Source organism: Notamacropus eugenii, chromosome 4 (assembly GCF_028372415.1).
Source record: "Notamacropus eugenii isolate mMacEug1 chromosome 4, mMacEug1.pri_v2, whole genome shotgun sequence".
Classification (NCBI taxonomy): domain Eukaryota; kingdom Metazoa; phylum Chordata; class Mammalia; order Diprotodontia; family Macropodidae; genus Notamacropus; species Notamacropus eugenii.
Window position 1 is genome coordinate 458,655,398 of NC_092875.1, and position 27,869 is coordinate 458,683,266.

At 36.4% G+C, this 27,869-nt stretch overlaps 1 protein-coding gene across 3 annotated transcripts in view; it reads left to right on the forward strand.

Moving 5' to 3' along the window:
* The window catches only part of EDIL3 (EGF like repeats and discoidin domains 3), a 603,244-nt gene that overhangs the window by 272,734 nt on the left and 302,641 nt on the right, over positions 1-27,869 (forward strand). For all 3 annotated transcript variants that reach the window (XM_072606206.1, XM_072606208.1, XM_072606207.1), the window contains one exon: positions 3,254-3,382. In XM_072606206.1, coding sequence (XP_072462307.1) covers positions 3,254-3,382 — 129 coding nt within the window. The remainder of the gene's footprint in view (positions 1-3,253; positions 3,383-27,869) is intronic.

The following is a 27,869-nucleotide window of genomic DNA, read 5'->3' on the forward strand; positions in this document are numbered from 1 at the left end:
GAGGTTGTACATGAGAGTGCCTGCAAGGGCAGTGTGGGGAGAAGGATACACCCTTCAAAAGGACTTTGCTTGGACATTTTTGTTTCGGATTGAGGAAGAAGGAGCTGGTTGCTCACTCCTCAAAGAATGATGTTATGTTATGCATACGTCTTTGTGTTTGTTTAAAGACATGTGACCACCCTGGTAATGAGTTGCTGTTATATATTCTGCATATGTGAATTATGTTGTATTCGCTTAAGAAATGTTAATGCCTCTTCAGATTCAAGTTGCCCATGTAATGGCTGTGAAAGATCTTGGGGCCAAATATATTGATAATGCATTTTTGCTTATTGCTAATATAATTTTGCTTCTTAATGGGAAGATCTTTCCCATCCATTAACAGGCCCATGTGACCTGCCTAAATCACCTGGATTTGGGATCACATAGTAAAATGCCTCTATTTGTTCCAGGATCCATGAACATTTAGATTGTAAGATCAAGGATCCTAAAAGGGCGGAGTGTAATGGCAAGCAAAGTAGAAGCTTTTGCTGTTTTTGTTTTAGTATAATCAGGTGCCTCTGATTGAATCTTGCCTTTGATTGAATTAATCGAGTCTTCAACTAGAAATAGTATATCTATTTGTACTGTTAATTATTTTAATGTGATTAAAGAAGATCTTCCCTACCCATTAATGGGCCTGCCCATTAAGGGAAGCTTGATTGGTGGAGGTCCACACGTTTTGTTAATTTCTGATGAGGCGCTAGTTCTCAAGGTTGTGATGTCCTCTGACTCTGAAAAATGTGTAAGTACTCTGAGGTGAGGTTTTATTTTGGGGCTTATGATTAGAAGTATTTTGTTAGGCCAGATGAGACTATGGGCAGCCACTAAGGAATCCTCTGGCTTTGAAAACCCAGATGTTGATGCTTCTCTGGTACCTACATATGTATGGTCAGACAGTTTTCTGTCTTTTAATTTGTGATGTATGTATTGCTTATGCGAGAGCTGGAAGCACTGTCTGTTGATCTATATTTCTCTGTACTTTCTCTGAAGCTCAGGGTGCTGACTTTTTCCCCCTTAAAAGTTACCTTTCCTTTCAGAAATGCAGATTGAAGAACTTGTGTTAGCAGACCCCCCTGTGTATATCGAGGTGCTTGCTTTTACACAGTACTAGAATCTATGATAAATTAGAGCAGCACTGTTCTCCCCCAAACCTAAAACTCCTTCCATTTTGGATTAGCCTTTTGCAATATATCCATCATCAATCATTTGTGCTCCTGGAGAAAGAAGCTGAAGCTGGCAGGGCCTGGATCATTAGAAATTCTGTTGTCCAGCTTCCGCCTGACCTCTTCTGTTCACTGAGCCTTTTGTCCTCTGCTCAGATATTCTGTTCTCTCAGATAGGCTCAGTTCCCTTCCACTGACCCTTCTACATGAATTCCCACCCCAATTCTCAATAAATAACCTTATGTCTCTTCTTCTATTATTTTTCAAAGAAAATTGAGGCCAACTGAAATGAATTCTTTTATATTCCCCTGCCTTCACCTTGGCACAAAACTGACTTCAGATCATGGATCAGATATATAATTTAGAGCACCAAGAAACCTTATTGATTGTATATCCCAACTCTTTATTTTATAGGTGAGAAAACAGAGCTAAATAGGGCGATTTACTTACTCTAGTTTACTTTACTAACCCAAGACCTACAATTCCAAATAGACAATTGTCAACAAACATTTAATAAATTCCTATTTCATGCCAGGCACTGTGCTAAGAATGAAAAATACAAATACAGAAAAAGAAAGAGAATTCCTACCCACAAGGAATGCACAATCTAATGGGGGAAGCAAATGCAAAAAGGCAGAGTAAAAGGGGATATGAGTAAGGTCTGTTCCTCAGAGGGAATGATGGAGAAGTCAGAGAATCTCCCAAGTAGTTACGATGGAGAGGAATGAAATGTGGCAGAGGATAATGATGATAGGAGTACTAAGGACCTTGCAGTCTGATGAGGTTTTCCCAGGAATGAGCTTCCAGGGTCATAGTGAAGAAAGCAGAAAAACCTCCAAGTAGTGCAACCAGGGGAGAAATGAAAGAAATCAGGACTAATTCCACCATATTGTATTATTTTTAGTCTTCCCATTGCTAGTAGATAAAAGCTTAAGAATAAAGACCTATGGTGTGGACTACATATCTGCGTGCCCAATCTGATATCTTATTAAAATAGTGACTTCTCTTCTTGTCTGCCTTCTTGATTTTCAATCTCTTTGTCTTCATCTCCCTCTCCTTCTCCTTCTACCTCTCTCTCTCCACCTCTCTCTCCCTACCTCTCTCTTCTCTTCTGTCTCTTTCCCAGCTTCATCCCTTACACAGGACAGTATTACAGAAAATAAAAACAAAAAATGGATTCAGGAAAACCTGAGTTCAAGTCCAGCCTCAGGCATTTACTAGATGTTTGTCCCTGGGCAAATCACTTAACCTCTTTCTTAATTTTTGTAAAATTTGGATGATGCCCCTAGGTATGATGAACATAAAATGAGACAATATTTGTAATGTACTTTGCAAATCTAGTGGCGTTATGTAAATGCTAGTTCCTATTATTATGGATCCAAAAACTCTGTTGATATGTATATTTGCTAGTAATAGCAGTCATATAATACAATAACATAGTTACATTGATATAACTCATTCTCCAGACCTTTTCTGTGACATTGGATACTTTCATCTCACAATTATGCACACATTCATATAGATACATACATATATACACATGTACAAACATATATACACACATAAATATATACATAACATATGTGTGTGTATTTGTACGTGTGTATAAAATTTCATAAAACAACTTCACTATCAAAGAAATTTCTTTTTATCTGACTATCTTTATTATGAACTCAGCTTTCCACTTTGAGTATTTAACAGTTTTCCCCAAGCATGGAAACACATCATTCTGTTTATATAAACTAGTGGGTGTCATGAGGCAAAGGGTGTGCAGAACTTCTTGAAGGAGATGCTATGAATCAAGAATATTTTTATTCATACAGAAAAAGTTAGATGTGGAAAAAGAAGATAACCATGGATATAACCCAGAACTTCTGCTTTCAATAGGGCACACTGACGTGGTTTATGATGATCAGATGATGTCCCTTTGAGTGTTTTAATAAAACCAATTAGTAAAATCACATTTTAGAATGCACCATGGCATTCTATGGTAGAAACGAAAAAGAAAAAAACAACACCAAGTTGATCATTGTGTTCTATCTTCCTTTTAGGTCCCTGCCTTCCTAACCCATGTCATAATGGGGGAACATGTGAAATCAGTGAAGCTTACAGAGGGGATACATTCATAGGATATGTGTGTAAATGCCCTAGAGAATTTAATGGGATCCACTGTCAGCACAGTAAGTTTTCTTTCATGATGTCACTAAATGTGTGGTGTATAAACTCATTTGTAGGATTTATGTCTTACATGGTGAATATGCAGACATATACTGGATACTTGAATACCTGGTAATTTTTTCATATGCTAAGTCAATGTCATTTAGTGACTGGAGTACTAGATTTGCTAGTCAAAAAGACATGAGTTGAAATCCTGCTTAAGATCCATGTCGAGTAATTCCGGCCATGTCATTTAACCTCTCTAGAACTTTTCCTCATCTGTAAAATGAGGGAATTAGACTAAATAACCTACAAAATTCTTCTGGTTCTAAATTTGGGATCTGTAATAATGAGATCATGTCTCATTACTTCAAAACATCTGTGATTCCATCAGTGTGGACTCTGCTTCAATACTAACTGTCCATAATAAATAATTTCAAAGCAAAAAATAATATCTAATAATTACTTTTACATTAATGCAGCTTTCTGAACTTAGCTAGGATAGTCATCAAATCACAGAACCATCAATACCATGGGTGTTCACTAATTTCAGTCATGTTTGACTCTGTGAAACCATTCAGGGTTTTCCTGGCAGAGATATTGGAGTGGTTTGTCATTTCCTTCCCTAGCTCATTTTTCAGATGAGGAAACTGAGGCAAACAGGGTCTTCCTATCTCCAGGATTGGTGCTTTATCCACTCCACCACCTAGCTGCTAAGATCCATCAGTGATAGAATCTATATCTGAAGCTCTACCAGGATTTCCAGAGATTGCGCAATTTAGGTATTGGAATTTGGGGGAAGAATAAAACACCATAGGGCCAGAAAGATGGATTCAAGTCATTCATCTACACATGACTCTGTGATACTTAACCTTCCTATGCTGAGACATCTCTCTAAGATTGTAAGTTACCAATAAAGTGTAGATTTTCATTGGTAGAGGGAGATCTCAGATCTTGGAGTTTCCTAATTTAATGATAACTCATACGGGGGCCCTATCCCTATCTAAAAATGGGCCCAGCTGCGGACACATGCTAAGTCAGTCAGGCAACAAGCATTTGTTAAGCATTTACCAGCACTCTACAAAGAGATATAAAGAAAGGCAAAAGAAAATAGTTGATGCTTCAAGGAGTTCACAGTCTAATGGGTAAGAATACATGTAAATAACTCTGTACAAACAAGTTATATACAGAAGAGCTGAAGATAATTTGTTGAGGGTGGCACTACCATTAAAGGACAGGAGCAGGGAAAATATAGAAAATCTAATTTTAGCTGGGACTTTTGGGACTCTCAGAAGTAGAGATAACAAGAGAAGACTGCAAGCTTGGAAAATGTCAGTAAAAAATACATTTGGGAGAAGGAAAGTCTTGTGTAAGAAACAGCAAGGAAACCATTGTCACTAGATCTCAGAGTGCATGAAGAGACAAGAGAGTAGAGTGGAAGAGGGGAAAGGCAAGATGGGGAGAATGTTGTGAAGGGTTTGAATACTAGAAAATTTTATACTTGATCCTGGAGGTGACAGAGAGACACTAGAGTTCATTGAAATTGTGGAAGGAAGGGAAGGAGTGATATGGTCAAATCTTTGCTTTAGAAAAAACAACTTGACTGTGGAGTGGTGTATGCTGGTAGACTTTCACAAACTATTTTATGCAGCAAACCACAACGTTACATTCACCCAATTAACTTTGAGATATAAAAAATTCCAGTTCACACTGCTTGATGAGTACATAGGTTTTTTGGTTTTGTTTTGTTTTGTTTTTGCCCATGAATGTAAGTTTATTTTAAAAAATAGAAGGAAATTCATTTCAAATGGCTTTCTAAGCCAAGTTGTGTCCTAGGTCAATGTAAAAAAAAATACAAGACTTATTGTTCACTGATGCAGATAACTTTATTCAACCATCTTTCTACTCTCATTATTAAAGGAGTTATACTCCAAATAGTGAGGCAGATACTTATATATGTTCTTTTACACTGTCATGAATATATTTTGTGAGTTCAAGTGGAAGAGAAATTCCCTATAGATGGAGACATTCTCTAGATGACCCTATTTATAGATGAATTTTGGCTTATTGGGTGGAAGCCAGATCACCAATGTTGAACAAAAGTAAATAATAATATAATACAACATAGAAATAAAAATATAATACAACATAAATTGTTAATTTGTGATTATCTAAATCAGTGTGCAGCCACAAGGATGTAGTTTCCATTTGAGTTTGACACCACAAGACTACAAGTTCATTGTGAGTCAACAGGATTGAATGGAAACTATAAAATATGTCTAATAACATCTTAGGCTGCATTAATAGAAGTCTAGTGTTTAAAACAATAGCATTTACAAACTCGCATTTTGCTCTGGTCATACTGGATATCAGTAGTAATATATTTTTGTTCAAATGACTGGATGCAGTTGGGTGGGCTGCCCATTGAGTTAGTCCATCAACAAATCTGTCATGGAAGTACTGCAGACAGACAATGAGCTGAGCTGGCCCAAGGAATAAACAGGAGGTTGGACCATATTTGGGAACTTTTGCAATGTTTTCAATCCCCTCTCAGCTGCTAAATTCCATCTTGTTAACATTAATATTCCTTTGAAAATGCTGTATGACTGAAAGAACATAATAGCCCAATTTTGGATGAATCAAACCTACAAGTGACTCAAGGGTAAAGGAAACAATGTACAATGTGTATGTTAGTAAATTCAATTTACCAATTACTTTCAAGATATGATAGAAAATATATGTTAAAGTACATTTGTGACCAGAAAAAGAAGTGAGTAACATATACCAAGAAGAGCAAACGAGAATAGACAACTAAAGTGTACCAGTAATGTTCCGAAAATTACTAAAAGATCCAGAGAAAGGTCTCTAGTAAACTGTATAGATCCTTTATTGTGAATCAGGGAATGAAATGGATAACCATTCCACAGGAAGCAGAGACAGGAATAGGTTATGATTTGAGAGAGTACTGACCCTAATGATATTTTAGACTTGAAATATCACTCTCTCCAAATTTAGCTTTTAACTTTGACCACATTCAAACTATTTCCCTAGCCATTCATTATTCAAAAACTTCCCTCTAGTGGAAATTGATTGTTTAATACTCCAAGGTCTGGAGATATGTCTTCAGTTTTCTTTTCTTAACGGCATAGGCATAAACCGGGAGGGTTGGGTGGGCATAGCTCAACAGAGGATTGCAGGAAAATGAAAGGAAAAATGATATTTTTCTAATTTATTTTAATATCAACAACCCTAATTTGACTTTTTTTATATGAGATTATTTTTGAAGAAACACTTCAGAAAAATCAAATTAAAGGAACTGTTATTAATTCAGTTTCATATGACAGGTTGCTAATTGGATATCTTCTTGGATCATGCATTAACTGGACATCAGAAGAATTTAAAGTGTCAAGATAATAAAGTGACAAGCTTATAATCACAGGCCAATAAATCTCAAGTTACAGAACAGAGGAAATGTCTCCGAGGTTAGCTATGGCAGTTCTGTGTCATTAGCTACACTGACTTTTCATTGGGATTAAAAATCCTAACTTCAAGGCAATTATAATCAGTGTATTCAGAAAGTCCTCGTTATCCATATTAGTAATGAAAACTGCATCCGCAAATGTCCTTGTAGTTATAGAGGAGGGAGTGTTTTCTTCATTATAAAGGCAATTATATCATGGACTGCGGTCTTAAACTGCCTGGAAATTTGACAGGGCCATTTTAAGCAAGTAGTTACTTTCTTGGGCCGCATATTTTTGGTTGGATGGGGGTTATCATCTTTTTATGTTTTGCTTAGGAACAAATCGATGCCTTGGGAAAAGAAAAGCTTCCCATGCCTAGAAATCTTTCCTTGGCAGCTCCCTGAAGATCTGCTAGGTGTACTACGCCTGCAGAATCTATTTTAGGCTAAATCCAGGCTTCTGCCCTGCCAGGCAATGGGTCTTGGCTGAAGATTTAACCAATTGGAGCCCAGAAAATGAGGCCTTTTAATAGAGCAATTGATGGTATCACATCATTCAAGAGCTAATTTCTATAATTGTTTTATCCCTGAGTTAGTCAAACTGAAATGATGAAAAAAGAGTCTAGCTTTATATTAGCAGATAACTGGTGCAAATTTGTATGAACTTACTTCTGTATTCATTTAGTTTCTCTTCAACTAGATGTTCAGTAATTTTACTTGGAACTGTAACTAGTTTTGCTGTATGAAATTTGCCATGCTAAAGTAGTCATTATTATACAATGGAAAGGGTACTAGTTCTGGAGTGAGGATCTGAAACCAAATCCTATCTAAGTTTCACCTTGGTAATGGAACTTAGCTTGCTCTCCAGACTCACTAGATAATCATCATGCTTTGCAACTATGATGTCTGGGTACAATTAGCAGGAATTTGCTGGAATGGAAGACTCATGGTAGTGTAAAGAAGACTGAGTACCTTGGAAAATAAATATTATGTGAAGTGTCATGTAAAACATACTTGAAAGAAGATCCCACAAATATTTTTAACCTCCCCACATGCAAAGAAAAGATCTATTTCACCTGGAGGATGGTGATAAAGAAAGGTTGCTAAGTTCAGAGTAGAGCTTTTGTATCTGTATGTTCTAGAACCGGGAGTGAAGAACCTATGGCCTCAAGGACACATGTGATCTTCTAGGTCCTTGGGTGTGGCATTTTCTTTTACTGAGGAGATTTGTTCTGTGAAGTTTTGATTCAAAGGGCCACACTTAAGGACCTAGGGGGTCACAAGTGGTCTCGAGTCTGCAGGTTCTCCACCCCTGCTTGAGTCTAGACTGTGATTGGAGACTAAATGGAAGAACTGCTTTCCTGCATTCAAGTAAAGAAGTAAAGAAATTTTCCAAGAATAATTTAATAGCAAATAATTATTTGACATCTCAGTGACCTAATCTCCATATTTTTTTCAAAACTTGTCCCAAGTTGCTACAGTTCACTCAGTATTTGTATCTTTTTTTTAAGTATTCATACATAGATTACTCCAGTATCATAACGTATTTCAAATGAGGAAGAAAGCATCATATAAGAAAGTAGGCCAATAAGATAAGCCAGTCTGTCATTAACTTCAGTGATTAAAAGACACGAGGTCATTAGCGCTACCGTGAATATTCTTTCTGCCAATGCATGTTCTAAGTCTTCTATGCGTCCTGGAGATATTACTGGCAAGTGAGTTGCTGTGGTCAAAAAAAAAAAAAAATGACTATCTTGTGATCAGCTGTCTTGATACAAGCCTCTCCATACTTTGTAGTCTGGTCCGCATCACTGGGTTCATCATCCAAGTCCATTTATAGCTTTTACTCCACAGGCAGAGCCTCAAGAACTCAAGGGGATCTACTTGCCACAACTGGGCATTAGAGGATGACTTTGTGTATAGCAAGACTGCGATTTTTGGTATATTTAATGAATGTTACAGTAAGATACCCACATAGAGGCAGCAAGGTGGCACAGTGCATAAAGAGCTAGATCTGGAGTTAGGAAGCCATTTAACCTTTTTCTACCTCATTTTTCTCAGCTCTAACATGGTGATAATAACAGCACCTACATTCCAGCATTTTTTGAGGATCAAATGAGATAATATTCATAAAGCACTTAGCACAGTGCCCAGCATATGGTAGGTGCTTAATAAATGCTTATTTCCTTCCTTACTCATTCTGAATGACATTTAGAGTCTAGAACTTGATCAAACCCTAGAGTTCCATGAGACATCTTATAGAAAGAGGTAGAGCATGGAGATTGGCATAATTGGCATTTGTTCAACAGCTTGTAAACTCTGCCCCTAATAACAGTGCCGCAATAATAGAAAACAGGATTTGGGGTCAGGGCAAGCAAGTTTTTAATCCTGACTCTTCCTCTTACTTCCCGTGTGATCATAGGCAATTCCTTACTTAGGCTGGACTTCATTTTCCTCATTTGGAAAATGAGAGGGTGATAACTAACATCTTTTCTAGCTCTAAATTTACGATCCAATATATGGTTGGTCAAAAGTTTTCATGTAAAACAATACAAGATTTCCGCTGCTTTTGAATTTTTGAAAATTATGTATAGAAAGAGAATTATAGGCATATATATGTGTATAATTCTCTTTGTATATGTGTGTGTGTGTGTGTGTCTGTATATGTGTGTAGTGTATGAGCTATTCGGGGAGGACAAGTAACTCTGGTGGAAAGGCTTGCTGAGCCAGTTTCAACGCTGCTCATCTACCTTTGGTGTCCACCTTCATCCTACTCTTATCTATGGCTCCAAAAAACTGTCTTGGCTAACCAGCTTGACAGTAGCTGACAGCTCTCAAACCTGGTTGTGAGTCAGAGGGATGTGTGCCCCCAAACAAGTGAAGACTTCCCATGCTGAAACGGGTAGATGAGAACAATTTGTTCCAACAGTCATTAAGGCAGCTGAAGCAGGCACTGTGGAGTTTTTAGACCTTGTTCATACATTAAAAATACCAAGGTGATCTGATGCATTCCAAGCCACTGTAGTCATCCTGACTTATGTTTTGCTGCTGGACTTTGATGATTCTGGAAGAGAAAGTGAGGCTAACCACTCTTTGCAACTCTACTTCACTTAAATCCAATTCTCAAGTGAGTCAAGAAATCATCCCATGATATCATTGTTACTCTTTGAAATGAATGACAAACAACATGTATGTGAGTGTATATTTTCATGTGGGTGTTCAATTCTTTGTGGCTCCTTGGACCGTTCTATACAAGGGGTTTTCTTGCAAAAATATTAGAGTGGTTCACCAATTCCTTCTCCAGTGCTTTAAGGCAAACAAGAGTTTAAGTGACTTGCCTACAGTCAAAAAGCTAGTGAGTGCCTGAGGTCACATTTGAGCTCAGGTCTCTCTAACTCCAAGCCAATGCTCTATCCAATGAGCCACCTAGCTCCCTCAGTGTACAGGTAGATGAAGACACATAGATGCATTCCATTGCTCATTAGACATCATCTTGTGCCATGAAAGAAAAAATAAAAACTATAAGTTATGAGAAAACACTTTTTTAAAAAAGTTCAGCCAAGAATATTTTATTTAGAACTTCAGGGAATGAGTATGAATTAGTACATAACTGTTACTAACTGTAATATCAGTTCCTAAAATTTTTTTATTATTTTGTACGATTCCTTAAGAATAAATTATTGTATATTACATTGTGTGTTAAAATAATATTGTAGTTTTTACTTTCTTCCTTGTAAAGGAGGTATCTGTACTTCTATTTAAAAGTTCATTGTCAAGGAGACTGAACTGAGAGTTGATCATGAGAGTACATTATCCACTAACGCTGTGGTGGCTGATACCCAAGCACTAATTTGAATGAAACACATTTGAATTCAGAAAGAAAATGCAATTTTTAAAAAGCAAAAATAACCAAAAATTTTACACTGGGTGCAGTGTAGTAAACGACGATTGGAAAAGTTCTTTATATGTATTATCTTATTTGATCATTCCAACAAACCTGTGAGTAGCTACAATGCTATCTCTGTTTTACAGCTTACGAGAGTTAAAATGGCTTGTTTAAGATCACACAGCAATAGTAAGTGGCCAAGATAGGATTTGAACTAAGGTTTTCATGACTCCAGGTCCAGTGGTCTCTTCATTATGCCATCTAGCTGATGATAGAGCTGATCAGAACATGAGAAATCATCTCTCAACCAACAGAGGAATGACTCCCTTATGCACTAACACCTCTGGCCCATGATCATTAGCCAGCCCCATAACCATCAACACCAAAGGAAACAAGTCTCTCTATGCACATGATATAGTTTCTAGAGAACATAAATTGACTGCTTAACTTATTTCATACATTTCCATTTTCAATACTTAATAGAGTCCCCATGTGCATAATAGACCCTCAGTACTTGTAAGGATTATGACTACTTAGTTACAATCTTAATGACTGAGGAGTCTATGTGGGAAAAGGAAGGTATAACAGGAAATCATTCTGGCTAGACAATGAGGATGTTTTCCTTCTTAATTGATATTAAATCATTTAATCCTTCCGGAACAGATAATATTTAAGTGATTGATTATTTCATTTATAATATTTAAAACAGGCTCGTAAATAAGCAAACTAATTGGCTGCTACAGATTCATGCTTTTCTCAGACCACTGTCTTGTCACTTCAGTAAGGGCATGGTGAGAGAATGCAAAATATTTCAAATAGTGTACTATAGTATATATGCATACATTTAAGTCAAAGGTAATATAATTATTTAGAGTGATAAAATAATGGTCTTTAACATTTTCCCATTATTTTCATTTTAACTAGGAATAAGATGAGTTCACAGTAGCTTCAAGCAGCTCTTTAGTCGTAGAAGTGATAGCATGTCAGCTTCCATAACATAAGTTGATTGATTTTGCTATCATGTTTCCCAATTGATTTTTCATTCATGGAGACTGATAGATTTTGCAATCATGCCACAATGTGTAAGATTAGAGGAATTTAAGATAAAATATCTTTTGAAATTAAATTAGCCGAGATTTTTTGAATAGTTTAATCATTTTATAAGATGCCCTAGCCTTGAATTAGGACATTTTAAAATGAGCTTTTATTTCAACCTGTTCCAGGCTAGACAGAGTCTTTCTGTGTGATATAATTGATTTGCTGTGAATTCCCTCTGAAGATGATGAGTTTGGCTTAGGTGTTCTCATTTTTCAAGAGTTCATAAAACCATGTTACAAAGGATTGCCACTAAAACAGATACCAAATGTTCTCTGAGTGAACCACATATCACCCTGAATGGGATGTTAGTCTCATTTTGCAGAATTAATGTTGCACATTTATAGTTGCTATGCCATCTCTGAGTTTATCAGTTGATAGAGGTCAAAGAACTGGAGGAAAGAAATATGATCCCACAAGACCGGAGACCTAGCAAATAATCAATCGATAAATTACCAACTATGTGCTTAGCACTATGATGGGCACTATAGGGAATACAAAAAATGATCCATGACCTCTGCTTAGAGTAGCTCATATTTTCTCTGCCAGAGATGTTCATGACGCATGCAAAAAAGTTAAGAACTGTTGAATTGGTTAAATCAGGAGAAGCCTTATGTAGGAAGTGTGTAGTGCCAATGTGATATCCACAACACCTACAGAGGCCATGAATATCCTGGAACAATTCTGAATGATGAAATATAACACTCTCCACATGGAAAGCAAGATGAAAACATGTATTCAGACACCAGAAAGCCAAATCTATCATAGTAACAAAAAATCTGTAGACAATAACACTGCAGGGAACAACATCATCCCCAAGCCTTCCCCCTGCCAGGCTCCCCACAAACTAACTCCCTTATACAAAATCATCACTCACTCTAGCCAGCTGCCTGCTTGCCTGCATCCTTCCTAGCTCTGACTGGTCTCATGTCTAACTTCCTCCCTGCTCTGCTCCAGCTCAGCCTCTTCCTGTTCTACCTTTCCTGCTCCATCCCTTCAGCTGACTCCTCCCTGCCCAGAATCCATGTGACTCAGATTTCCATGTAACCCAGGCAGGTCACATGGGCCTATTAATAAGTGGGAAAGATCTTCCCATTTAAATTACCAAGGCCAGGACTCTGAGGCAGAGATGAAGAGAATGATCAGTCCACGTGTCCAATTTGCTCCTATGCATCTGATGAGGCAAGGTATGGTCCCACTAATTTAAAAAAAAAAAAAAATACCCTTTTCATTTAATGGCTGTTAACCTCACTCAAAGTGAGAACCTAAAAAGGTCTCAGCCCAAAAGGACCAGGTTCTCCCATTGCATCTTGGGCCATCCCCAATCATCCTGATGAATATATGGCCACTGGTCCCAGATGTCTCTGAAGGAGAAAGTGAGGCTGGTGACCTTACACAGTCCTCCCTCACTCAAACCAAAGTCAACCGTTAGTCCAGTCATCATTTTCCTGATGTCATGGTCCTCTTTGAAAATTAAGAACAAAAACACAATGTATCTGGTAAAATGCATCACTTAAAGCCCAAGGATTCAAGCAGAACATTCCTTTTAACTAAAATCCTATTCCAATACCTTCAAGTAGAAACATTTCTCAAGCTGCTTAAAATGTATGTAGTTCAAGAAGACGGATGCTATCAAAACTGCTGGCAAGATTAAAATTAATAGACAAAGAGTTTTCCTGGTCTTTCAGGTTCTTTACCAAAGTTCCAGAAACTACTTTTACATTCCTTTTGGCCAATGGTCCAAAGCTAGGTATCAGATCGATCTACCTGGGTGCCTCCCCAGGTCTACATCACATCTTCTTTGCTTGGAATAGCCCCAGTTGTTGTTAGGGTTCACTCATGCCTTCCCAATTCCACCAGTATCCTGGATCAGTACAACAGACATTGGGAGCAGCCTATGCAAAGGTAGAGTGCTTAGAAGATTGTGTGTGTGTATATGTACATGTGTATATGTATATATGTGCATATATACAAATGTGTATATGTATATATGCATTTATATGTCTATGAATATATTTATGAATATATGTGTGAATGTACATATATATTTTATGCAATAATTAGGAGGCCATTTTGGTTGGGACAAAGAACATATGAGGGATGAAATAACATGAGCTGTCTGGAAAGCTAGATTTCTGCCAAACTGAAGGCTTTCAATACCAGATAGAAGAAATCTATTTTATCCCACCCACTAAAGATTCTTGAACAGGAGAGTAACTGCGTGGGAAATGCATTTCCGTAATCTTTTACACATATCTTTTTGCACATATGTATTGACATATAAACATATGAGCACTCATCCACCTATAACAACTGATCAATAAACAAGTGTTTATTGAGTTCTTGTTCAGTTTCCAGCACAATGTCTGCCAACAGTGATGGGAAGAGCTTTGTTCTTTATGTAGATTTTTTAAAAATAAATTCCATTAATTATTTTACATCACTCAGATTCCTGGCATAATATTTCCCCTACCTACCCTGGAAAACTATTCCTTATAACAATAATTTTTTTAAAAAGAGGTAGAAAAATGTTTCAGCAAATTTAACCAAAACACTGAAAAGTTTCATGTTATATTAAGTGTTCTGCATCTATCTATGCCCTTTTCCTCTTTCCCCACCACAAAGAGATAGAGAAAAAATGCCTTCCCATATCTCCTCTTCGGCACATTTTGTCTTTGCATTTCCATTTATTTTGCTGTTGCTTTCCTTTCCATTTACGTTGTTGAAGTCATTCCTTTCAGCCCAAGTCTTTATAAATAAGACTTTATACACAGAAATTGTCTTTTGGCAAAATGCAACTCTCTAAGTCACTTGCCTCATGGTAGGTTTCTGTCTTATTCTTATAGACTGGAGATGCCTGGTTCTTCTTGTACCACTGTTGTAGGCAGTTTATCTCTTCCTATCCTTCCTTTGTAATCTGTGTTAATACATCTCTTTAGGTTTCTTCCTGTAAATCATGACCTTGGTTACTTCAAACAATAGGTCAGGCTTCTTGCATGCTTTTCTGGCCAATAGTTCCTTTAAGAATATTATGTGGAGAAGGATAACTTCCTTTAGCTTCCAGCTGAAGCATTTGGAGTTATTGGAGTGAGTAGAGGAGGACATCTTAAAAAGAGGAGGTCCCAAGAAAAGATAGTTATCACATAAATAAAAAGATCCCTCTATGGTAGAGCTGGACAATAAGAAAACATAGCAGAAAGTGCCTCTTTACTTAAAATGCCTTCTGCTGACCTTCTGAATATAAATCCTTTTTGGATGCAGACCAAGGACTGGCAGTATTTTTAAAAAATATATTGGGCAGATCACTTATAAGGTTGCAGTGAATATTTTTCTAATTGTTTCCTATGTTGTTTTTTCCCAACTATGCCACAAGCTCTTCAAGGACAGGAATTATCTCTTCACTTTTTACTTTTATCCACCTTATTAAAGGTTGTGCTGGATTCAGATATAATCTTCAAACCAATTGTTAAATATTCAGTATGAAAATTACACCTGTGACGTTTACAATAACTACAAGTGAAAACTTAATTTACGATTTTGTTGATTGTCTCCATAGGTTCCAAAAGTGAGTGATATCACTCCATGTTGGGTGCTAGGGCAATGCGGGGGAATAGTAGAAATTAGAAATGACACAAATTTTAAAAAAATTAAAGGGTTAAAGTAGATTTCCAGGGGGGTAGTGAATAACTTTTTTTTGAAAAGGGGACAGTAGGCCAAAAAAGCATGGGAACCTATGTCTAGATTTAGGAAAGCTAATAATGCAGATTAACTTAAAATTAGATATGCATACTTGTTGTTGAGGACTAGTTGCCAAACATTTACCAGTATGCCCCTCTATTGCTCTATAAACATTCTTTCATTCAACTGGTAAATATTTATCACATACAGACTATGTATCAGGCAAAACATGGTCCCTGTCCTCAAGAAGCTCGTAAAATGCAAATAAATAAATATAAAGCATGCTATCGTGAGAATAATTAGAAAATAAATAAAAGAGGGAACAGAATTAAGAGGAATTAGGAAAAGCTTCCTGGAGAAGGTGAGATTTTAGCTTCATATTAAAGGAAGCCAGGGAATGGAGTAGCTGAAGCAGAGGAGGGAGAGCAAACTAGATCTTGGGGACAACTTGAGAGAGTTCCTGGAGCTGAGAGATGGACTTTCTTGTTATTGGAACACCAAGAAGGCCAATGTCACTAAATTAAAGAGTGCATGTTGGGGAGTAAGATATTAGAAAAGTAGAAGGGGACTACGTTAAGAAGGGCTTTGAATGCCAAACAGAACATGTTGTATTTGTTCCTGATAGCAATAGGAAGTCACTAATTTATTGAGTAGATAGGGTAATATGATTGGATCTGAACTTTAGGGAAGTTATTTTATTGGTCAATAGATTGAAAGGGAGAGAAACTTGAGGAAGGCAAACTCATCAGCAGTGTTGCAATAATCCAAGTGTAAAGTAATAAGGGCCTGTACTACATGGCTGTGTGTGTATGTGGGGGGGATATTGAAGAGATGTTGCTATGGTGAAGTTGAAAAGACTTAACAACACATTAGATACAGAAGATAACAGACAGTGAAGAATGCAGAATGACTCCTAAGTTGTGAAACCAAGGGACTGGAAAGATGGTGTTGCCCAATGGAGTAATAGAGAACACAGGAGGAAGACTTAGAGGGAAAGATAAAATCTGTTTTGGACATATTGTATTTAAGATGCCTACTGGTCATCCAATTTAGTCAGGGAAGATACTATTACTCTCTACAATAACGAAGCCTAAGGGAATAAAGTCATCACTATATTGCAGGCCTGTTGTCTAGAGGCTAGCACTAATAATTATAATAACTACATTTGTATCGTTCTTTAAGGTTTGCAATGTGTTTTCTATCCATTATCTCATTTAAGCCTCACAACAACTCTGATCTTTTATCTTTTAACCCAGTTTTACATGAATAGCTTGCTGCTTTAATAATGTGCTTGCCACCACAAGCTTGGAATCCTCACTTGATTAACCTCTCACCATTTCAGATATATAATACTCATGCTTAATTAATCTTCCTTCTGCTTTCTCTACTCTAAGGCTGATGAATGTTGCTTGTGAAAATCACAAACCTCACTCATTCCATCTTTGCAAATTTGGAGCCAGTAGGTTAAAATCTTTCTTTTGATGCCTACTTGCTGTGTAATTGTGAATAATTAACTCCATCTCTCTGACACTTAGTGTGAACTATATGTGTATAATAGAATATGAGTTACTTATATTACTGCAGTAGCTGGCTATTATTTACATAGCACTTTGCATATGTAGTAAGGGTTGACATGGTATAGCTTGTAGGGAGGCAAGGGCAGACAGACGTTTCCAACATTTCTTCCCCTTAATCTCCTTCAAGGAAAGCTTTAATTCATATCTGAAGAGGAAGCAGGGGCTTGGGCACTCTGCTCTCCTGAGAGAGCAGTGTTACTAGGTTAAAATTATATCTGCTCCCTTAAATATTGTTAATCTAGGGGATATAACTTTTAGGCTTAAAATCCTAATCACTGTACCTTAATGAGGAAGGAAGGCCTCAAGCTCTATATCCAAGGCTTGACTGTCTTCCCACCAAATACCAGTTCCACATTGAACGCACAAAACAAATAGTGAAGAAACCCATTTATCTGAGTCAGTAGCAAAATAGAAATCAGAGAAAGAATATGAAGGAGAATATAATCTTGATAATACAGAGAAAATGAATTCTCCTATTAATAGTGAGGCAGCTTAGCGAGAGAGAGAGAGAGAGAGAGAAAGAGAGAGAGAGAGAGAGACTGACTCTCATTTGCAACAAGTGTCCATCATGATTATTTATATTTAACGGGAACTAACACATAAGTACATATTTACTTAGAATAGATAGCTAGTCATCTTTTAACTTTATGTTAATGCAAGTATCTGCTCATTAATTTGTATAGTAGGGTAAAAGTGAGTGGGTCTCTGGAGATGCCTGTGCTTAAAATGTTTCCACTTGATTGTACATATACATGCAACAGATATAGTATTAAAATATAATAGATTTGCACATTATTTCCTTTTTATTGTTTTGTTTGTTCCTTTGTTGTAGGTATCAAACAGGACCTTTTTATGGGTTCTTTGGTAAATGAATTTAACAGAACAGGATATACAGAATGTGTTGGGGAAGGTGTGTCACTTATTAATCCAACATCTCAGATATTGGGAGTGGAATTGAAAGAAGGCAGTATTCAAGAACACAACTGATTTTCTTAAATGTGGAGGGTTTTGAAATCAAGAAGGAGAAATCTGTAAGCAAAACTGAGAGGGGCTCAAATTATTTTTGTGCAGGGAAACTGCTCAAAGTATGAGAGTAAGAAACTTTCAATAAAATAAACTAAAGGCATTTTCAGAACAACACTGCATGCCTATTGATTCTTATAGTCACAATTAAAACAAACAAACAAAAAACTTTTCTAGCCAACTTTTTGTCAGGCACCTTGCTAACCAGATCAGACACCATGATCTAGAAGTCTTAATTTCAGATCCAATACTCTTACACTAGGACCTCATCACCTTGATTGGCATTTGCCTCACAAGGCCCTCAGGAGTTAAAATAGGGGGGCATACCCAAGATAGCAGAGTAGAAACAGGGACCTTATAGAGCTCTCCCTGAACACCCCTCAAAAGCCTGTTAAAAATGAAAGAACAAATTTTGGAGCAGCAGAAGACACAGATTGATGGACTGAAGCAGATTTCCAACCCAAGACTGAAAGGTCAACGGAAAGGGTCTTTTGTGCTGGGTTGGGAGTGGAGCTCAATTCAGCATGAGCCTCACCAGTGTGGATGGAGCTGGAGCAGGCCTTAAGGGACTGAATCACTGGTGACTGCTAAGTTTCCAGAATTCTCAAGCTATAAACACCAAAGACAGCCTCAAATGTCAGTGGGAAGGGTCCTCACCAACCTGAGAGGGGAGCATGTTCCGAACCCAGACTTAACCCCTGAGCCAGCCATGGATTCAGCCCCAGGACAGGGGCAACCACTGCTGAAATGGAGGCTGTCTGGAGCTCATCACTTAACACAGAGCTCAAAAGCCAACTAAACAAAGAGCTCAAGAGTCAAGTAATTGGCTGGAAAATGAGCAGACAAGGGAAAAAGAAACAGAGAATAGATTCTTACTTTCTCAGTGAAGAGGTATTTTCTTATGTCATTGGTAATGAGGAAGATCAAAACATACAACCAGAAGAAAACAACAAAGCCAAAGCTCCTGCATCCTAAACCTCAAAGAAAAATATGAATTGGTTTCAGGCCATGGAAGAGCTCAAAAAGGACTTTGAAAATCAAATAAGAGAAATAGAGGAAAAATTGGGAAGACAAATGAAAGTGATACAAGAAAATCATGAAAAATGATTCAACAACTTGCTAAACAAACCCCCCCCCCCCCACCAAATGCTGAAGAAAATAACAACTGTAAAATTAAACTAACCCAAATGGCAAAAAAGGTCCAAAAATCCAGTGCTTTTAAAAGCAGATTGGGCCGAATGGAAAAAGAGGTTCAAAAGCTCATTGAAGAAAATAATTCCTTCAAAATTAGAATGGAGCAAATGACAGTTAATGACTTTATGAGAAATCAAGAAATTATGAAACAAAACAAAAAAATGAAAAAATAAAAGACAATGTGAAGTATCTCATTGGAAAAGAACTGACTTGGAAAATGGATCCAGAAGAGATCATGAAAAAATTAATGTATTACCTGAAAACCATGGTCAAAAAAAGAGCCTACACATCACCTTTCAAGAAATTATCAAGGAAAATTGTTGTGATAGTATCTTTCATAAATGCTTAAATGTTTTGTTTTGTTTTTTCATTTATCCATTCAATATACTGATTTTTAAAGAAATGTTTTGCATAGAAATTACACTCTGGAATAATAAAAATAGAATTATATATGTATAAATGCACCAACTCACACATAACCACACGTATAAATGCGTATATATGTATATATATATGTGTGTGCATATATATACATATACACAAATATGAATGAAAACATTATTTCCCTTTTCTACAAGTCAAGTACTTAAAATTATTTTGTAGTATTCATTTCCATGTTTGTAGCTAGATTATTATTTGAGGTGTGTCTGTGTCTGTGTCTGTGTGTGTATGTCTGTGTGTGTGTGTGTGTGTATACACACGCCATTTTGATCAAACCCAGGGAATTTATTAAAGTTTCTACACATGTATCTGATACAGTTGAATTCTTGTTTACTTTTTCATCCAACAGTACCCCAATATTTGTTAGTTTTTTACTCAGTTCATTCTTGAATTTCCTTAAATATAGATGGAAGGTTTCTCAAAAATCTCTGATCAGTGACTATTTTTAACTATCTGGATTTTCTGGTTATCACATTATAGCTACCTATTAATTGTAAAGCTGAATCAAAATACCAATAGTCAGTATCCCAAAGAGTATTTAAAATATTTTGTATTCATATAAATTTAATAGATTCATAAGTATGCTAGTGTTCAGTTTATTTTTTGTACCAATAACTAAAATATCCCTTTGCACAAGCATATTCCTTTTGATCTTTATCCATTTCCAATGAAGATGGCTTTTTCTAAAAATTATTTCAATGCTATACTTTTTTGGTAATTTTTTAATTAAAAGCAATGTGCAATTTATCTACATTTCTGTATTTGGTAATATAGTGTAGCTATCTTCCACTGGAAATTTTTCCAACATATCATCTTGTTTGAGCAGAAAATATACAATATTCCAAGTCTGAGATATTATTTTATTTTAATTATTCCTTCTGAATATTTATGCATTTAGTAACTTAGAAAAAAATTTAACTTACAATATGGTAAATACAGCCTCCCATATTCTATCATTTTGAATTTAGACAGGATTTCCATAAGAAGTAATTACAGGAAAAAGCAAATTATCAAACTTCAGGAATTCAAAAGGCTTTATGACATGTCATCTTTTCTATGCATCCATTTTCATGCTTCGTTGCTCAGATTACTCCCACAAGGATATAATAGTCCAGCCAGTAAGGTTCCATTGAGCGATGCCTCACAGGCTAAAACTTTGGGTTGCTGTCGTTAGCATAGAGCCAATGATCAGGAAAATAAGTCTGGGCAAATAGAAGATTTGAATTGTAAGACTTTCTCAGAGAAATGAGCAAAAGCACGTGTTTCAATCATTATTTAACATTTATTTTTAATCATTTCACTTTCAGAATAAATTTGCATATTGAAATTGAGAGCTGGAGAGAACATTAGTGATCACACAGTGCATCCTTCTCATTTCATTGCAGATTGAACTGACATCCGGTGACTTATCTAAGACCACATATCAAGTGATGGGCAAAACGTAGACTAAAATCAAGATCTCAATTCCCAGTTCCCTCAAAATTTATATTAAAAGCAATACATCCAATGAATTTTCTGCTTCATTTTAAAGAAAGAAACAAAGGCCCATGGATATTCTTGGAATTACTTTGACAGATTCAGCTATCTGTCATGATAGATAGTATGCTGGACTGAGTCAGTGAAACAGTTCAAATCCTTTCTCAGCTCTGTGACCTTGAGCAAATCACTTACCTTCACTCAGCCTCAATGTCCTTACCTACAAAATGGGGATAAGAATAGTATCTACTTCATAGGATTTTTCAAGGGTCAAGAGATAATTCATGTTAAGTGCTTTGCAAACCAAAAAGAGCTGTATAAATGCTGACCACTAAGAGCTTCACCAAAACAATAAATGGATGACTTGATCATACTTGGAAGTAGGACAATGGGGAAAAATGGTTACAATTCAGAAAATAGCCTCACCTCTGTCTCTAAAATCTTTGCTAGATACAGATATACAGTATGACCCCTCTTCTGTGTCACATATAATTTGGTGAAAGGGGTATAAAGAGAATATTTATGAGCACCATGTGGGTGTTGTAGCTTAAAGAGAAACACAGTCTTTCAGATACGAGTACTTGAAAAATATTAGTTTGAGAAGAACTGAACATAAAAAAGAATGACTTTGAAAAATATAAGTATCAATTGATAGTGGCTTTTCATTGTCATTCCATTTATATATAACTGTTTTCGGTGGTTTGAAGGTTTGGGTTTAATCCAAAGAACTACTCTGTGATCATAATCTAAGAAGTGCAGCACTTGTGCCCATGGATTTGGGGTTTTTCATCCTAAATTAGAGAGTTTCTGAATTGAGGCACAAGGTAGATGAGAACCAAGATAGCAAAGAGATTAGAGGAATGAAACATCTACCTGAGGATACTAATTGATAAAATGAGAGAAGCAAAAAAAGAGACTGATCCCTGTTACTTGAAATGAGTAGAGCAGAAGCCAATCCGAAGTGAGATCAGCTTCTTTTTCTCAAATCTTTGACCACTCTAATCAATCTGCCAACTAGTACATTGAATTTCCTAAGACTTAGGTCTAACCATGTCACTTCTCTACTCAATTTCAGCAACTCTTAACTATTTCCAGGGTCACATATAAAATCCTATTGTGGTTCAATGCTCACTTACCTGAAAGTCTCCTCATTGCAGAAGACTACCTCCCATTTAAAAGAAGGAAAATATATCTTATATGTACATAGCTTCTATTATATTGTCTTTCCCATTAGAATGGAAAATCCTTTGTCTTTGTATTCTTTGTACTTAAAACATTGCCTGGTGTATAGCAAGTGCTTTATAAATGCTTGTTGACTACAAACTAGGCTCTGCTGTTTGTCCTTCAGTCTTGAACTGGATTTAAGTAAGGGAGGATTGTGTAAAGTCACCAACCTCACTTTCTCCTCCAGAGCCATCTGGGTCCAGTGGCCAGATATGGATCGGGACTAGGAACTGAGGATACAAAGACAAAAATGAAATATGTTCTCTCTCTCCACCTCACCCCACCCCCAGGATTTCTTGTTTCCTTTAAAACTCCAGTCATATCTCCCTTTCCAGAGGAGGTCTTTCCCATAACCCTCTCTACAACTAGATCCTTCTCTCTGAGATTACCTTCCATTTACATGTATATCGTATATGGACAATCAGTTGCATATTGCATCCCCTACTGGAATCTCCCTTGAGAGCAAAGATCATGGCTTTGCCTTTTATTTATGTCCCTATTACTTAATATGGCATTTAATAAAATAAATGTTGACTCACCGCTTTGGAAGAAGCCATTTGGCACAGCTGATAGAAATGAGACATAATCTGTCATTTCTGAGATTATTGGAGCAAAGCTCTATAACTACTGGAAACTGATTAAATAAAATTCTGCATATAGCTGAGTATATCTATCCATATCACTTTTTATTGTTAGGTAGGCCTTGAAAACTAAGAACAGAGAAGCTCTATAGATGGGACCTGTTTTGATTGTAAGAAAGCTTTGTAGCTTCTGGGAGCTGACTGGAAAATGCAGAATCATTTTGCTATGAGAAAAATTGTCTGGGTATATCTGTATTCCTCTTTGATGCCATCTGTAGTTTGAGAGAGGGAAACTTGAGTCTAGAGAATGGATCTAAGGAGTTTTGCATTTTTATGGTTTAATAATAGCGTAATATTGCTTCAGCATCCAGACAAGAAAGCAGACCTGGAAAGCTGCAGACCTCACTCAGGCTTAGGGATGCTGTTTCACTGAATAAGGGTAATGATGCTGTGTACTAAAAGAGCTTAATGCTAAATCCTGGGAATAACAGAGAAGTGGATTTGCCCAGCAAGGGAACTATGAGCTTCAGGGATAGGTGATTTGTATTATACTGTAAATGGCTTCCCAAAGATACTTCAGACTTCCAAGCTCGTAGTCTAGATTTGTGAGTTACTGCAGGTATATTGATTTTCCTATTCTAAGTTTCTCAAGGTTTTTGTCCACTCTCTCCCATATGGACAGAGTGGGCACAAGTTGGAGCATGTGATCCGAGTTTATAGGTGGATATGTTTTATCCTAAATCCTGGTTTTGCTTTCTGTTGAATAAATATCACATTATGCTCATTTTTGCTTTAACCTCCTTAGTAAAATGTCATTTTTAAGAATTAATGGTGCCATTATGATGGATCTGCACAAATAGGAAGCATGCTTGTGGGAGTTCTAGACATACAGTGGCAAGTAGTAGAAGTTTACTCCCCTCAATCAAACATCAGGGTTCTAGGTCCCTGAAAGTAAGTTGAAGCAGTGTTGATGGCCCTCCCCTCTGAATCCCCCCACCCTACTGCCCTCTGACCTGCCAGTGTGAGCAGAGATTACCTTTTAGTGAACAAGCTTGGAAGGAGAGAAATAGGATGTGGGTAGCACATCATGCCTAGTAGTGTCACACCCAGACAAAAATGAATCAGAGCAATATAGAACTTTATTTTTTAAGCTGCTTAGGGACTAAAGTATATGAACATGAAAAAATTCCAAGCTCAGGTACAGCTTACCTCTCTCTCTCTCTTTGTCTCTCTGTCTCTCTGTCTCTCTGTCTCTCTCTGTCTCTCTCTGTCTCTCTCTCTCTGTCTCTCTCTCTCTCTCTCTCACTCTCTGTCTCTGTCTGTCTGTCTGTCTCTCTCTCTCTCTCTGTCTCTCTCTGTCTCTCTCTCTCTCTTTCTCTCTCTTTCTCTCTCTCTCATAAACAGATACATGTCTATATACTGGTCAACAGAAATATTATAGTGAAGGAGTTTCTAAATTATTTCCTATCCTCGAAAATCCCATAGAAATATATACCATAGAAAAATGCTTCTTTTCTGTGACTGATGTTAAACACATCACTACATTCTGCAACTTTGTCTTACAAAGGACAAAATAGCTTTGATCAGAGCCCTTTCCAGTGAAATCTCACGGGCCGACTCCAGATGCATTTCCTTTTCAGGTCATATAGACCTACATTTCCTTTCTCTAAGACACCTAGAAACTCAGAAGATTCTCGTTATACCCCCTCTAGGCAGGGAGTGAAGCGCGACAGTGAGGCCATCTAATCTTATTTGAGGACTGAACAACCAACATAGTGAAACAAATTAGCATATTTAATGGCAACAAAAATTTGTAGGGTATGTAATTTTATAATTACAACACGTAATTTACAGAAATCACAAAGAATATGAATATAAGACAAATTAGCATCAACATTTTATAAGAACTTAAATGAAAGAGTTAATAATATTCAACCATCATTTCTCTTTACTGCCATTCTCAGGTTATAGTAGTTACTCAAGGGAACTATGATTCTACCTTATTTTATAATTAAAAACCTAATAAATAATAACAGTACCTAGTATTGTATGTTCTAATAAGATCTGTTTCCCTCTGATAGAACAGAATCATTTGTTAAAGCACTTGTTATAGAAATAGGCAATTATTTTAATCAGATTCAATGGTGATGATGGGAATTATTGCCCCAAAGGCTTACTTTTACAGTAGGAAATTACATGGTAAGTAACTTAATGGAACTGAGATTTCCATCTTATTATATATGAAAAGCAATTAAAATGAAAAGTCTATTTCTCAATATTCAGGGTTTTGTTTTTAATGTTATGCTTCGTACATGGAAGCAAAAATGTCCAGGGAATGTTATTTCATAATTCCATCATGTAAATTATAGTAAATTTAATAAATTGCTAAGAGCACAAGGACAGAAAAGATTGACATCCAAATGATATATAGATTCAGCATTAGCAAGCTTTTTGGAGAAAAGGTATATTTCATAATGGGAAGATGTCTATAACCCTAATTACATCTTCATGTGCTTTAGATAGCTTATGCAGAGCCATGTCAGAAATAAATGCAGCATGAAACCAAAATGTAGAAGCAACAGAAAGGCATACTGTCATTTCATACTTTTCATTCATCTTCATTCAAAGTTTCCTTTGAAACTTTCCTGGAGCGACTGAAATAATCTATAAAGCAGTAGGTAAGCTACCTAGGAAAAAGCAGTACGTTTTGTCACTTTTATGAATACAGCTCCTCCCATTAGCAGATTTTATTAAACTACTCAGTCTTTCCAAGGGAGGTTTGCCTCATCCCACATTGGCTATATTATCCTCAAACTCTGGCATGTAGATATGAGAAATTACTTTGACATCGATTTAAAAAGGAAACCTCTGTCATCAAACTGCTTTGCTCTCCCTTCTAACTCTTTAGATCTGTGATTCCATGATTCTATGCCATCTATTAATCTTACAACCCATTTTAGTTGCATAGTGCTTTACATCCGTTTTCTCATTTTATCCTAACAATAACCCCATGAGGTAGACAATGCAAATGTTATTATCTCTGTTTTACAAATTAGCAAAATAAAAAAGTACCTTCCCCAATGGCACGTATGTAGCATATGTCCAGAGAAAGAGTTTGAACTCAGATACTTTATCTGCCGGATTCCACTACTTTTTTTTAGTACTACACCACTGCCTCTTCTATCAGCTCAGCTGTCATTAAGACCTTCTTGTCATCCTCTGCCTTTGGAGATAAGAACTTCTATGAGACTAGCCCTGGACTTATACCTTTGTACCATAGCTCATGGTGCAGGATTCTACTTCCTACCACATTGCCTCCTTAGGATTTTCTGAGACTTGTGCAGCTCATTTACTTGCTCTAGTAACAAATCCTCAAAAGACCGAATAATGAAGATGCAATATTGTAAGAAAGTTTATCTAATTTTATCCCAAGCAAACAGTACTAATGGAATATTATACAATTTATATTGTATATGTATGTATACATTATATATGTACACATGTATGTATATATACATATTACATATGTATGTGTATAATATACAATGATACAGCACTAAATCTGAATGTCCTATAAAATCTCTACCTTGGATCTTTTTTTTTTAAACACACACATATATACATATATGTATATATGTATATATATGTATATATGTGTGTATGTATATTTACATACATACATAGATGTGTGTTTGTGTGGAGAGAGAGTGAGAAAGCCATTCACAGTTTATCTGAGTTCAAGCCTAACTATAAGTGAGAGTTGAGTTATGGCCGCCTTAGAACTAAAATTTAATGCTAAGTGAAATTCTTCATCTGTATTTTTCAAATTTAGGTACTTATAGTCTCATCTTGGATAGAAAACAAAATCCATACATTGCTTGTATGTTATTCATCATTTTAACATACATTAAGGCCTCTATATAGAAATCAAGGTCATCTTAGAGAAAAATATACTAAATACACCTATTGAATAATTCTACTTGGTGAATTAGAGTTGATAACTTATTCTCTTAAAAGCCTTCTTTTGCAAAATATGCCTTAAACATTATCGATGTGTTCATTTCAAGTACATTTCAAGTACATTCTCACATATGTAAAGGAAATGTTTGTTTTAATATTTTCACATTGTCCATGTAAACAAAAGTATTTCTAATTGCAGTGTGGCACAGGAGATTGAGTTGGCTTCAGAATCAGGAAGACCTTAGTTCAAATCCTGATCCTATCACACACTAATTGTGTGACCCCAACCCAGGTACTTGATGCCTTAGTGATCCCAGACAACTCCCTAAGGCCACAGTCTCCTGTGCAAGATTCTCTTCTAGCTCACACCCTCTAACTGTAGATGTTCCACATAATTCTGTGTGGGCCCTGTTTTCTTCTCCCTCTTTACTACTTCACTTAAAAGCAATTAAAATGAAAAGTCTATTTCTAAATATTCAGGGTTTTATTTTTAATGTTATACTTCTTACATGGTAGCAAAAATGTCCAGGAAATGTTATTTCATAATCCCATCATGTAAATTATAGTAAATTTGATAAATTACTAAGAGCACAAGTACAGAAAAGATTGACATCAAAATGATATATAGATTCAGCATTAGCAAGGTTTTTGAAGAAAAAGTATATTTCATAATGGGAAGATGTCTCTCTCTAGACTGATGACTCTAAAAACTACCTATGCTGTCCTAACCTCTCTGCCAACTCCCAGTCTTGTGTATTCAACTGCCTTTCTCATACTTGATGTCCAGTAGACATCTTAAACTTATTGTGTCCAAAACTGCACTCATTCCTTATGTTTCCCCTACACTCTCCTCACCTCCTACCTTCCTATAGATATAATGGGTACCATCATCTTCTCTGTCCCTCAGATACAAAA